Genomic DNA, 14,601 nt, shown 5'->3' with positions numbered 1-14,601 from the left:
CCTTTAGGTGTTGCATAAGATATACAATTTCAAAATGTCACTTTTTGGCAGATTTTCCATTTTTATAATTTTTTTCCAGTTACAAAGTAAGGGTTAACAGCCAAACAAAACTCAATATTTATGGCTCTGATTCTATAGTTTACAGAAACACCCCATATGTGGCCGTAAACTGCTGTACGGGCACACGGCAGGGCGCTGAAGGAAAGGAATGCCATACGGTTTTTGGAAGGCAGATTTTGCTGGACTGTTTTTTTTGACACCATGTCCCAATTTGAAGCCCCCCCTGATGCACCCCTAGAGTAGAAACTCCAAAAAGTGGCCCCATTTTAGAAACTACGGGATAGGGTGGCAGTTTTGTTGGTACTAGTTTAGGGTACATATGATTTTTGGTTGCTCTATATTAAACTTTTTGTGAGGCAAGGTAACAAGAAATAGCTGTTTTGGCATTTTTTTTTGTTATTTACAACATTCATCTGATAGGTTAGATCATGTGGTATTTTTATAGAGCAGGTTGTCACAGACGCTGCAATACCTAATATGTATACAATTTTTTTTTATTTATGCAAGTTTTACACAATGATTTCATTTTTGAAAAAAATAAATTAAAAAATCATGTTTTAGTGTCTCCATAGTCTGAGAGCCATAGTTTTTTTCAGTTTTTGGGCGATTATCTTAGGTAGGGTATCATTTTTTGCGGGATGAGATGACTGTTTGATTGGCACTATTTTGGGGTGCATATGACTTTTTGATCGCTTGCTATTACACTTTGTACACAGTTGGCTTTTTTTACACCATTTTTATTTTTTTACCTGAGGGGTTAGGTCATGTGATATTTTTATAGAGCCGGTGGATACGGACGCGGCGATACCTAATATGTATACTTTTTTTGGTGTACATGCGACTTTTTTGATCACTTTTATTACCTTTTTTGGGAAGTAAGGTAGGCAAAATTTCAATTTCCTCAGTTTATTTTTTTATTTTTATGGCGTTCACCATGCAGGGAAAGTAACATGACCGTTTTATAGATCAGGTCGTTACGAACACAGCGATACCCAATATGTGTAGTGTATTTTTTATTTTATTTTTTTATTCAGTGATAAATGTGTTTTTTTTTTATCTACTTTTTTCACATTTGTTTGACCCAGACCCACTTGGTTTTTGAAGATCCAGTGGGTCTGATGTATGTATAATACAGTATACTATATAGTGTATTGTACTGTATTTTACTTACACTTTGTCTGAACAGATCTATGCCTTTAGCACAGATCTGTTCAGCACCATGGACAGCAGGATGCCTGAGAAGGCGTCCTGTTGCCATGGGAACCTTCCCCGTCTGCTCAGTTGTGGCCACAGGGAGGGAGCTCCCCGACTGTTAAACTTTTCCATACAGCGGTCCGTACGGACCGCGGTATGGAAAGGGTTAAACAGCTGACATCACAGCACAGATGTCAGCCGTTTATACCAGAGTGTCAGCAATGTGCTGACACACTGGTATAACCACTGGACGCCAATGAATATTCAAGAGGAGGCAGGCGGGGGATCGCGATACCGCCTGCCGCACTGCCTGCCACCCGCCCCCCCCCCCCCCCTTTATTTTCGGCATATTAAAGTTTCTGATCCCGCGGTCAGGGACTGCGGGGATCAGAAACTGCAGAAAGCGCAGCAGTCATGGGGGAGTCACGCCGAGGTGCCTGCTCAATGGTATGAGCAGGCACCTTGGTCCGATCACCGGGCGGCGGTGATCGGACCACCACATGATGTACCGGTACGTCCTTAAGGACTCGGGAAACATGCCGTACCGGTACGTCATGTGTCCTTAAAGGGGTTAAAAACCGTGTCGGACCAACAGTTATAATGGGACATTTGTTTGTTTTATCTAATCGTTTTATTAGAGCAGCTGACAACCAGGGAAGTTCATATTCATGCCCCGGCATGAAACGCCATGCTGTATGGTGTACAGCACAACACGAAAATGTCAAATTTACTGATACCGAGTGTGGAGAGTACCCTTCAATGGGATGGCCATCAATGCCATAGAGGAAAAGAACAATTGAGTTAGGCCTCTTTCACACAACAGTATTGCTTTTTCAGTGTTTTGCGGTCCGTTTTTCACAGATCCGTTCGGGTTGTGTTTCCGTTCCGTTTTTCGATATGGCATATACAGCATACAGTCGTGGCCAAAAGTTTTAAGAATTACATAAATTTAGGAAATTGGAAAAGTTTATAATAGCAATTTGCATATACTCCAGAATGTTATGAAGAGTGATCAGATGAATTGCATAGTCCTTTGCCATGAAAATTAACTTAATCCCAAAAAAAACTTTCCACTGCATTTCATTGCTGTCATTAAAGGACCTGCTGAGATAATTTCAGTAATCGTCTTGTTAACTCAGGTGAGAATGTTGACGAGCACAAGGCTGGAGATCATTATGTCAGGCTGATTGGGTTAAAATGGCAGACTTGACATGTTAAAAGGAGGGTGATGCTTGAAATCATTGTTCTTCCATTGTTAACCATGGTGACCTGCAAAGAAACGCGTGCAGCCATCATTGCGTTGCATAAAAATTGCTTCACAGGCAAGGATATTGTGGCTACTAAGATTGCACCTCAATCAACAATTTATAGGATCATCAAGAACTTCAAGGAAAGAGGTTCAATTCTTGTTAAGGTTTCAGGGCGTCCAAGAAAGTCCAGCAAGCGCCAGGATAGTCTCCTAAAGAGGATTCAGCTGCGGGATCGGAGTGCCACCAGTGCAGAGCTTGCTCAGGAATGGCAGCAGGCAGGTGTGAGTTCATCTGCACGCACAGTGAGGCGAAGACTTTTGGAAGATGGCCTGGTGTCAAGAAGGGCAGCAAAGAAGCCACTTCTCTCCAAAAAAACACATCAGGGACAGATTGATCTTCTGCAGAAAGTATGGTGAATGGACTGCTGAGGACTGGGGCAAAGTCATATTCTCCGATGAAGCCTCTTTCCGATTGTTTGGGGCATCTGGAAAAAGGCTTGTCCGGAGAAGAAATGGTGAGCGCTACCATCAGTCCTGTGTCATGCCAACAGTAAAGCATCCTGAGACCATTCATGTGTGGGGTTGCTTCTCATCCAAGGGAGTGGGCTCACTCACACAATTTTGCCCAAAAACACAGCCATGAATAAAGAATGGTACCAAAACACCCTCCAACAGCAACTTCTTCCAACAATCCAACAACAGTTTGGTGAAGAACAATGCATTTTCCAGCACAATGGAGCACCGTGCCATAAGGCAAAAGTGATAACTAAGTGGCTCGGGGACCAAAACGTTGACATTTTGGGTCCATGGCCTGGAAACTCCCCAGATCTTAATCCCATTGAGAACTTGTGGTCAATCCTCAAGAGGCGGGTGGACAAACAAAAACCCACTAATTCTGACAAACTCCAAGAAGTGATTATGAAAGAATGGGTTGCTATCAGTCAGGAATTGGCCCAGAAGTTGATTGAGAGCATGCCCAGTCGAATTGCAGAGGTCCTGAAAAAGAAGGGCCATAACTGCAAATACTGACTCTTTGCATAAATGTCATGTAATTGTCGATAAAATCCTTTGAAACGTATGAAGTGCGTATAATTATATTTCACTACATCACAGAAACAACTGAAACAAAGATCTAAAAGCAGTTTAGCAGCAAACTTTGCGAAAACTAATATTTGTCATTCTCAAAACTTTTGGCCACGACTGTACAGTAATTACATAGAAAAAATTGGGCTGGGCATAAAATGGTCAATAGATGGTTCCGCAAAAACGGAACGATACGGAAGACATACGGATGCATTTCCATGTGTGTTCCATTTTATTTTTGCAGACTCATTGACTTGAATGGAGCCACGGAACGTGATATTCGGGCAATAATAGGACATGTTCTATCTTTCAACAGAAAGGAAAAACTGAAATACAGAAACTGAATGCATACGGAGTACATTCAGTTTTTTTGCGGAACCATTGAAATGAATGGTTCCGTATACGGAACGCAAAAAACGGCCTGTAAACTGAAAAAAATATAAGGCTGATGAGGGGAGGATTCCAAAGTCAGGATACCCATGTTTTACAGCAAACAAAAACCATTAAATAATCTAATGATATTAACTTTCATATAAATTTAGAAACGTTTATAAATGCCAATCATAACTATATTTTATGTGACAAATTCAATGGCCCTTATTTGTCAAAAAGTTATAAGCAGGGCGTTCTAGTGGTGATAGATAATCAGTTCTCACCTCTCCTGTGTTCTAGACTGTCCTTATATAATAAACAGTGATAAGCAGGATGTTCCAATAGTGAGAATCAGTTCTCACCTCTTTTGTCCTTATACTATAAAGTGTGGAGGTGAGAACTGATTATCACCACTAGAACACCCTGCTTATCACTGCTGCTCTAAGGCCCTTACTTACAATACCTGAAACTGTGCATGCTAAATAGTAAGTTCCTTCTCTAAAGGCCAGAGGAGGAAGTTCACTACTGGGCACGCGTGCGGTTGTCTCAGAACTGCTAGACAGAACAGCCTTAAAGGGGTTGGCTGGGAATAAGCAACGTCTCAGGTGCCCAGAGCTTGCCTCTGCTATGGAAAGTAACATATTTGCCTACTCCCAACTGCCCCAAGTCCTGAGAACTGGCTCCCATTTATCCATCTTCCGATCCACAGCTTGTTTAATGGACATGATTATCTGCTCTGCGATAGCCAATAACTGGATTCAGTGGTGATGTGTCTATTGACTGACTGCAGCTGAGTAGATGATCAGGTCCATGCTGGAGAGAAAGACTGGAAGAGACACATAGGAGCCAGGAAACAGGAGCAGCGCTGCGGATAGCAGGTAAGGCTACTTTCACACTTGCGGCAGAGTGATCTGGCAAGCAGTTCCGTGGCTGCATGCAAACGTAATGCATTTGTAAGACTGATCCGCATCCGGATCAGTCTACAAATGCTATCAAAGAACAGATCCGTCTCTCCGCATGTCATCCAGAGAAACGGATCAGTTCTATATTTTTTCATTTTTACCAGTCTGTGCATGCACAGACCGGAAGGACTGATCTGGTATTGCGGTATTTTTAATGCCGATCCAGCACTAATACATTTCTATGTAAATTAATGCCGGATTCGGCATTTCGGCAACTGATCCGGAATTTTGGACGGAGATAATAATGCAGCATGCTGCGGTATTTCCTCAGTACAGTGACTGAACTGAAGACATCCTGATGCATCTGGATTTCTCTCCATTCAGAATGCATGAGGATGAAACTGATCAGTTCTTTTCTGGTATAGAGCCCCTAGGACAGAACTCAATGGCGGAAAAGAATAAAGCTAGTGTGAAAGTACCCCAAGTATGAATATTTCCATAGTGGAGAAAGGCTGCAGCCACCTCGGAAAAGTTATTTATTCCCAGATAACCCTTTTATGACAAGCACTGAATATATCAACTACAAGAGGAATAACTAATTCATAGCAGGCTCCCACCACCTAGTGTAAAAAAATTAAAACACCAGCATAAATCACAATAAATGCATGTATAATAGCACCACATAACCCACTATATTGTTTATCACCACAAAAAGTTACAATGTTCTTGTGCCCTGGCTATAGTTACATCCATAGCACATACTTTTTAAATGTTACACGATTCTGCATATAAATACAGCTTTTATAACTTTCTGAAGACAAATTCATAGATTTCTTAAAATTATTTATGGCATAATAAGTGTTTTCCACTTATTAAATGCACACAGTACATTGTATATTTACTTACAGAAAATGTCAGGAATTTCAGAAATTGTATTACAATAAATATGGTCTAAAGGGAACCTATCAACTTTATGCTGACCTCACTGATGGCAGCATAAAATAGTCACAGAAATACTGATTTCAGTGGTGTGTCGCACATCAGCTAAAAGTGGTTGCCGAGAACCATCAGAGATTAGCGAATTTCATATTTTGAATAGATGGGCAAGAGATTATGAATAACCATGACTCTTGCCAAGGCCTGGGCTGCAATGATTATGATTAGAGATGAGCGAATTTCCGCTTATGAAATTCGTTCACACTTCGTTTGGTGGTTAAAGGTGAATGGAGTCCTCTTCCTCCATAATTGAAACAGGACAGATCCTTTTTGCAGCCCATAGACTTCTATTATGACAGAATGAATAACGGAATACCTCTGAAGGCATTCCGCCATAGAATTGCATTATGGTCCGTGGTAACGGAATCCATAACGCAATTCACCTTTTACCACCAAACGAAATGTGAACGAATTTCATAAGTGGAAATTTGCTCATCTCTAATCATAACCATTGCAGCCCAGGCCAAAGAGTCAAATCTACCTGAGAAGAGTCCTGGTTATTCCTAATCTCCTGCTCTCCTGCCCATCTGCTGATGGTTGGCAGTTCTCTCCTAGAGAGAAAGGGAGAAAACTAGGTAGAAGACGGTCAGTCATCAGCAGGTGGGCAGGAATTCATGAATAACCATGACTCTTCTCAGGTGGCCGGGACTCCTTTCCAGGCCCAGTCTGCAATGATTGTGAAGTTGGTTCGCAGCAACCACTTACTTTTAACTTATAAATGACAGATCGCTGAAATCAACTCACCTGTCTGGCAGCACAAAGTTATTCCCTTTAAGGCAGTGATGGTGAACCTTTTAGAGACAAAGTGGCCAAACTGCAACCCAAAGCCCACTTAGTTATCACCAAGTGCCAACACGGCAATTTAACCTGAATACCAATATAGTATATCGTCCATGTACTTTATCATTTCGCTATAATAGCCTGCCTACATTCAATGTGCTGCTTGTGCTTTTCATAGCATGTCCTGTGCTGATGAAGGCAAAAAATAAATAAAAAATCAAGGCATATTGATTGGTACACCATAGATTTTTCCAGGGTGTGATGCCCACAGGGCTCCGAGTGCCGCCTCTGGCACCCATGCCATAGGTTCACCACTGGTTTAGGGTCCATTCACACGTCCGCAATTCTATTCCACATTATGCAGAACGGAATTGCGGACCCATTCATTTCTATGGGGTCGCATAATGTGCTGCCCGGATCCAGAGTTGCGGATCCGTACTTCCAGGTCCACAATTCCGTTCCCGAACAAAATAGAACATGTCCTATTCTTGTCCGCATTTTCTATTAAGTGCCGGCGATGTGTGAATGGACCCTTGAAAGGTCTAAGTAGCCTGATCGTCAGAAAATGCCTGATAACACTTTACACCAGTACATTTATCACTAAATTATTGGCCATTTATGAAGGAGGCGTAGTTTTATAAAATGCGAGTCGGAGTCAGAATCTTTGCTTACCAACTCCACAGCACTGATTGCTATACTTTTTCTACAATGGGAATATGGCATTATAAAATTACCAATAGAAAAACAAACAAATTGTGCAGTTTTTGCAGTGAACACTAGGCCTAGTGTTGAGCCTGTGTTCTGCACAGGTATTTTCAGTAGCAAACTTATAGGCGGAATTACAATGACTGATATCACTTCTATATAGATAAGTCTATCACACTGGCGTTTTGGCTTTCCGTTTAAGAGATCCGTTCAGGGCTCTCACAAGCGGTCCAAAACGGATCAGTTTGCATTCTGAATGGAAAAGGATCCGCTCAGAATGCATCAGGTTTGCCTCCGTTCCATCTCCATTCCGCTTTGCAAGCAGCGTTTTGGTGTCAGTCTGACGAAACTGAGAGACAATGTAAGTCAATGGGGACTGATTAGTTCTGAACGGATGCATGCGGTTGTCTTAACTGAACGGATCCGTCTGTGCAGATCCGCACCAAACACGAGTGTGAAAGTAGCCTAACACGGTTATCCACCATTCACAATAGGTAATCTCACAGCTTCTCTGCTCCCTTCTGACCTCTACACAGGTCACAGAACATGCCTACAGAATGCTCCCTTAGAAGTTAGTGAGATCCCCTCCTGTCCATTGTGTCTATGGCCCATATGACAGCTCTCAAAGAACCAGAAGGCATGACATTTCAAGCCTAGTTGTCAGCATGAAAACGGCAGGATGTTTATTTTTAGTGACATGAAAATCAAAAAATAATCTAAAAAGTATAACAAATTTAAACAGGCAATTTTTTATGACATTCCCTTTAAAGTGTACCTAACCTTTTAAACAATTTTATAAAAAAATTAAATATATGTAAATGCTATAATTTCTCTAATATACTTTTTTGTTAGTTTTACTTATAAAACAGGCCCCTGAAGTTTAGGTACCTATAGAGCTGCGGTAAACAAACACTCCTACACCACTTACATGCTAGTGTATATATTCAACTGTGGGGTACCAGCAAGTGTTGTAAAGGGAGGAAAGCCTGCCTGCGCCAGCTCCACTCTGCCAAAGCCTGGCATAGCACATCAATCTACAGCACATTCCATAGATCAAACCGCCCTCAATAACTGCTACGGCTTTACCAAGGTAGAAGGGTTAAACCAACAGCGAGCAAATCCTGTCCTTGCTGGATTAATCATGCAACTAAGGCTCTATCATATGCTGCACATTATACAGATCCCCTTCCCAAATGACTACACTTGTATATACATCCACTACTAAAGCTAACGAGCTTCTGTGACGTATAAATTATAGAATGCTTCACCTGCCCCTACGAGCTTCCCTGAGGTAGAAGTTATAGAATGCCTCACCTGCCCCTACGAGCTTCCCTGAGGTAGAAGTTATAGAATGCCTCATCTGCCCCTACAAGCTTCCCTGAGGTAGAAATTATAGAATGCCTCATCTGCCCCTACAAGCTTCCCTGAGGTAGAAGTTATAGAATGCTTTACCTGTCACTATACAGAGCTTCTCGGAGGTAGAAATTACAGAATGCTTTACCTGCCCCTACAATGAGCCCCTGAGGTAGAAAAAGAATGCTTTACCTGCCCCTACGCTGAGCTTCTCTGAGGTAGAAATTACAGAATGCTTCACCTGCCCCTACACAGAGCTTCTCTGAGGTAGAAATAGAATGCTTTACCTGTCGCTACACTGAGCTTCTGAGGAAGAAGAAGAATGCTTTACCTGCCCCTACACTGAGTTTGAGGTAGAAGAATGCTTCACCTGCCCCTACACTGACCTTCTCTGAGGTAGAATTTATAGAAAGCTTTACCTGCCCCTACACTGAGCTTCTCTGAGGTAGAAATAAAATGATTCACCTGTCACTACACTGAGCTTCTCTGAGGTAGAAGTTATAGAATGCTTTACCCGTTACTATACAGAACTTCCCCGAGGTAGAAATAGAATGCTTTACCTACCCCTACACTGAGATTCTATGATGTAGAAGTTATAGAATGTTTCACCTGCCCCTACACTGAGCTTCTCGGAGGTAGAAATAGAATGCTTTACCTGCCCCTACACTGAGCTTCTCGGAGGTAGAAATAGAATGCTTCACCTGTCACTACACTGAGCTTCTCTGAGGTAGAAATAGAATGCTTTACCTGCCCCTACACTGAGCTTCTCGGAGGTAGAAATAGAATGCTTCACCTGTCACTACACTGAGCTTCTCTGAGGTAGAAATAGAATGCTTTACCTGCCCCTACACTGAGCTTCTCGGAGGTAGAAATAGAATGCTTCACCTGTCACTACACTGAGCTTCTCTGAGGTAGAAATAGAATGCTTTACCTGTCACTACAACAAGCTTCTCTGAGGTAGAAGTTAGTTATAGAATGCTTTACCTGCCCCTACACTGAGCTTCTGAGGTAGAAATAGAATGCTTCACCTGCCCCTACACTGAGCTTCTCGGAGGTAGAAATAGAATGCTTTACCTGCCCCTACACTGAGCTTCTCGGAGGTAGAAATAGAATGCTTCACCTGTCACTACACTGAGCTTCTCGGAGGTAGAAATAGAATGCTTCACCTGTCACTACACTGAGCTTCTCGGAGGTAGAAATAGAATGCTTCACCTGTCACTACACTGAGCTTCTCGGAGGTAGAAATAGAATGCTTCACCTGTCACTACACTGAGCTTCTCGGAGGTAGAAATAGAATGCTTTACCTGTCACTACACTGAGCTTCTCGGAGGTAGAAATAGAATGATTCACCTGTCACTACACTGAGCTTCTCGGAGGTAGAAGTTATAGAATGCTTTACCTGTCACTACACTGAGCTTCTCGGAGGTAGAAGTTATAGAATGCTTTAGCCGAGGTTGAATTAGAGAATGTTTCACCTGTCACTACACAGCCTCTGAGGCAGGAAAGGCATTAGGGGTTCCCATGCTGTAATAGTGGGTATCACTGACAGTCAGTATGAACCAAATGCTTTTGCATAAGCAGCCATGGCATTTTCCCAAATCTCATGCTTCTCTTCTCAAACACTACATCACTAGCATTAGGTCTGCCATAATAATGAAAAGATGCCAGCTTCTGACTGAGCCAATCTAACCAATGGGTAGCCAGAGCAGCGAGTCTATGATTAGGTCATTATTTCATTGTGCTCCACCACAATTCCTTAGGCAGACAACATCTAAATATTCCACCAGCCGGCTTTGTTAGAGGTCAGAGACTACTGACAGGCTGCCTCACACACCTGGCGTCCTTCACCAGCAATCAATGGAAGCGTGCACCAGAGACCGCATAGCTAATAAATCTTCCCTGCCAGGAGCCACACCGTCTATGGCCGTCACTTCACTACCGGGTGTGCCGTGCACAGGCCTGGCGAGGTGTGTGTGCAAGGAGCTCTATATGGGGCCTCCCCTTATAAGGGCAACGGGAAGCCATTTGGCAACGTGTGCAAAAGCAGCACATGCTCCGCGCCCGAGACCCGTGAGCCCCACCCTCCCCGGGGAAGCAATGCACCTCAGCGGGTAGGATTTCCTGCCTTCCTGGGGCAGGACAGGTGTGCTGCCATTACTGACCATACTCCAGCACGCTGCCCGGTGAGATACAGAAACAGGTGCCCGCAGGCAGCCATTCCATATGTTACCAGCACAACTGCGCCACAAATGAATGAAAGTCTACCGCCCACGCACTAACAAGCCCCCACACGGCTGCAGCAGCAAGGGGTCTATAACGGCTGCCTGTCCCCTCAGCTCCGCACCCTGACAAGAGGGGCAAGGCAGAAACAAAATGGCAGGTCAGTCTGCCTCGCTCATACTCCCCGCCAGGCAGGGATGTCAGCGCCCCATCCCCCACTGCTCAGACGGCACAGAGCACATGGGCAGCCGGCTCACTGCAGGGGAAAGGAGAGCACGGCCATAAGCCAGGTCAGTGTCACCTTCACCACAGTCGGCCGGCCCCAGGACACTCACCTTGGGATGTCCCGAAGGTCTCCGGATCCTTTGGTCTCATCGTGCTGGCTGAACCAGACCTCCAGCAGCTTCTCTGTGCCCTCAAAGAAGTGCGCGGCGCTGTCCTCCATCTCGCCCCCAGCAGCCGGAGACCCACTAACAACGCAGAAAATAACGAGAAACGGAAAATAGATATCTGCTTATATTACTTTCCTCCCACGCCCGATTTTTCCTTTTCGTGTTAAAAATTAAATGATTCTAGAATATTCTTAGTGTTTAGCTTCTTCCTCGGCGTTCGGAAGGTTCTATGAGGTGTTAAGCTTGGTGGTCGATGTTGGGTGTTTCTGTATGTGATGGATATAGTGAATTCCTCCGATGCAGTCTCTTATTTCCCGTTATATCGATTCCCCTGTTACAGAGAACGCGATTGAGCGAGCGCTAGCTAATATCGCCGGCCATACTGTGTAAAGCGGCAAGAAGGGGCACGAGCCGCCGCTTAAATACCCGGGGCGGTGACACTGATGACGTAGACGGCTCGAGCGACTGAACAGCCTATCAGCTCGAAAGAAACTGATGTTAGAGCACGTCAGTCGTGTAAGCCACGCCCCCAGGATCTCCCTCTCCATGGCTGGTGTCCTGTTAGTCAATCTGAGAAGGATTAACGGCCGGGAAAGGGGCGGGGGTGCAGTAGTCATGGTGGTAGCCGTCATTGCAGGCACTGTGTCAGAGGTCTGAGGCGAGGACATGATACACAGTGCTTGGTAGACATGCATGTTCATATCTCTGAGGCTCACTGAACTGAGAACTAAGGCCTCTTTCACACTTGCGTTGTCCGGATCCGGCGTGTACTCCACTTGCCGGAATTACACGCAGGATCCGGAAAAAACGCAAGTGAACTGAAAGCATTTGAAGACGGATCCGTCTTCAAAATGCGTTCAGTGTTACTATGGCAGCCAGGACGCTATTAAAGTCCTGGTTGCCATAGTAGTAGTGGGGAGCGGTATACTTACAGTCCGTGCGGCTCCCGGGGCGCTCCAGAATGACGCCAGAGCGCCCCATGCGCATGGATGACGTGTCCATGTGATCACGTCATCCATGCGCGTGGGGCGCCCTGACGTCACTCTGAAGCGCCCTGGGAGCCGCACGGACGGTAAGTATACTGCTCCCCACTACACTTTACCATGGCTGCCAGGACTTTAGCGTCCCGGCAGCCATGGTAACCATTCAGAAAAAGCTAAATGTCGGATCCGGTAATGCGCCGAAACGACGTTTAGCTTTAGGCCGGATCCGGATCAATGCCTTTCAATGGGCATTAATTCCGGATCCGGCCTTGCGGCAAGTCTTCAGGATTTTTGGCCGGAGCAAAAAGTGCAGCATGCTGCAGTATTTTCTCCGGCCAAAAAACGTTCCGGTCCGGAACTGAAGACATCCTGATGCATCCTGAACGGATTTCTCTCCATTCAGAATGCATTAGGATAATCCTGATCAGGATTCTTCCGGCATAGAGCCCCGACGACGGAACTCTATGCCGGAACAGAACAAAGCAAGTGTGAAAGAGCCCTTAGATTTGTTTCTGACTATAAATGGCGGTGGCTTGTACCAGGGCAATAAGACACTAGTGGACCATAGTAGGACCATACCGTTCTAACATCTGGCACAGGGGGAAGCGGCTGCTTTGGGGCCCTGACACAGAAGGGGCCCATCCAGGAGGAGGAGGACTAAAAGATTTTGTCAGGGCCCCCTCAACAGTATTACACAATAAAATGATATACAGTGACAGAACAGCTGCCGGGCCTGGTCTGAGAGAGCGATCTTTACTAGCCACAGGAATGGGGGCGGCGTGAAAGGAAGGGGTTGCGAAAAAATTACTGGGGGAGGGGGGCCCCATTCGAAAAGTTGCTGTGGGGCCCAGTCATTTCTAGCTACGCCACTGCAGAAGGAGAATACAAAATGTTGGCATGCTCCATCAAACATAGCCTTACAGACCCACTTCCCTCTAAAACCATGACTTCTAGGTGAGAGAAGGAATTCTACAGAGCAGTATGGCGGCACCGAGTGCTTACTGCTACATAGCACAGATCCGCATGGAGTCCACGTGTCACCACAGTGGTTTTGCCATTTGTATGGAACCTAATGCATACAGAACTAGGTTCACATCACCTTTTAGTTTTCTGTCAGTAGAGAAGGAAGAAAACGGATTCTTTATTCTGAACATCCGTTATCCGTTTGCATCTGTATGGTCAGAGATCTGTTATTTTTGACCGGAGAAAAATTCCTCCCATCTAAAATGGCAAAAACGGATGCAAAATGAGCATAAACTGATGCATCGTTTCATCTGATGAATCAGAAGAATAGAAAACTAGACAGTGCTGTGACCCCGGCCTAAGAGATGAGACTAGCACAGGGATGGGCAAACTGTGGCTCTCCAGCTGTTGTAAAACTACAACTCCCAGTATGCCCAGTCTGCCTACAGCTACCGTTTAGGACGTCACAAAGTTACTGCAAAAGAAAGTCTCCATAATGTAGTGATCGGAAATGTTTGCTATGCCAGTGGGATCTTTTCCAAAATGTGTACCATCAGGGCTGCGTGTATGCAGTACAGTGTCACAGTACATCCCCGTTCTGTTACTTTATGGCTGAGTCTGTGTGATGCACAGCAGATACCATGTAGTGCACAATACTGGGGCTTACAAGTGCATAGAAGAGCATCTTTACACAGAGGACAGTGGGCCCCTTCCTTTCATCATAGCCGGCCTGGTTGTCTGCCTAGCTTTACTGACTCAGGTTTGAATGTGGGACTACAATCCCTATTCTGCTAATGAAACGTTTGAAAGATATATTGCAATAATAGCCATACAGTTTTTTGCTATGTGATTGCAGTAAAACCTCTCCAGAAGACCACCAAGCTGTCCAGACCGGAATTCCTGTAACATCAGATTTTCAGTTCCACCATATGTATACTGGCTGTCTTCTTTGACAAGACAAACCCCTTGACCCCTTTTTAACAACAAATTATCCCTTCTCCAATAGTTACATTGGGTGTCTGATCATGCGAATGAGGGTCCTGTGTCCCATATATGAATGGAGAAGCAGTTGAGCATGGACACTACTGAAGATAACCAAGTACAACGCTCAGCTACATCCAACATTCCCATAGAGTTTGAATGGAGTGCAGCATGATACTTAACCACTCCATCATTCAAATGGGGCATACAGAATCCCTGTTCTTGTGATTGGTGGGGGGCTGACTACTAGGACAGTTGTTTCCTATTCAGAAAATAGGGTATAACTTGTTGAGGTTTCTCTCTCTTTGGATATTAAAATTGACACTAAGCTATGCATCAACCTCTATGCATGTTACAATCTAAAATTC

At 44.5% G+C, this 14,601-nt stretch overlaps 1 protein-coding gene across 1 annotated transcript in view; it reads right to left on the bottom strand.

Annotated features, from left to right (window-relative positions):
- Window positions 1–11,702, bottom strand: part of AMD1 (adenosylmethionine decarboxylase 1) — a 36,152-nt gene extending 24,450 nt beyond the window's left edge. The window contains exon 1 of the mRNA XM_040428879.1: window positions 11,250–11,702. Coding sequence (XP_040284813.1) covers window positions 11,250–11,359 — 110 coding nt within the window. The 5' untranslated portion in view covers window positions 11,360–11,702. The remainder of the gene's footprint in view (window positions 1–11,249) is intronic.
- Between the last annotated feature and the right edge of the window lie 2,899 nt (window positions 11,703–14,601).

Source organism: Bufo bufo, chromosome 4 (assembly GCF_905171765.1).
Source record: "Bufo bufo chromosome 4, aBufBuf1.1, whole genome shotgun sequence".
In the NCBI taxonomy this organism is placed as follows: Eukaryota; Metazoa; Chordata; class Amphibia; order Anura; family Bufonidae; genus Bufo; species Bufo bufo.
Note: the sequence above shows the minus strand (reverse complement) of the source record. Positions and strands in the feature narration are given on the sequence as shown.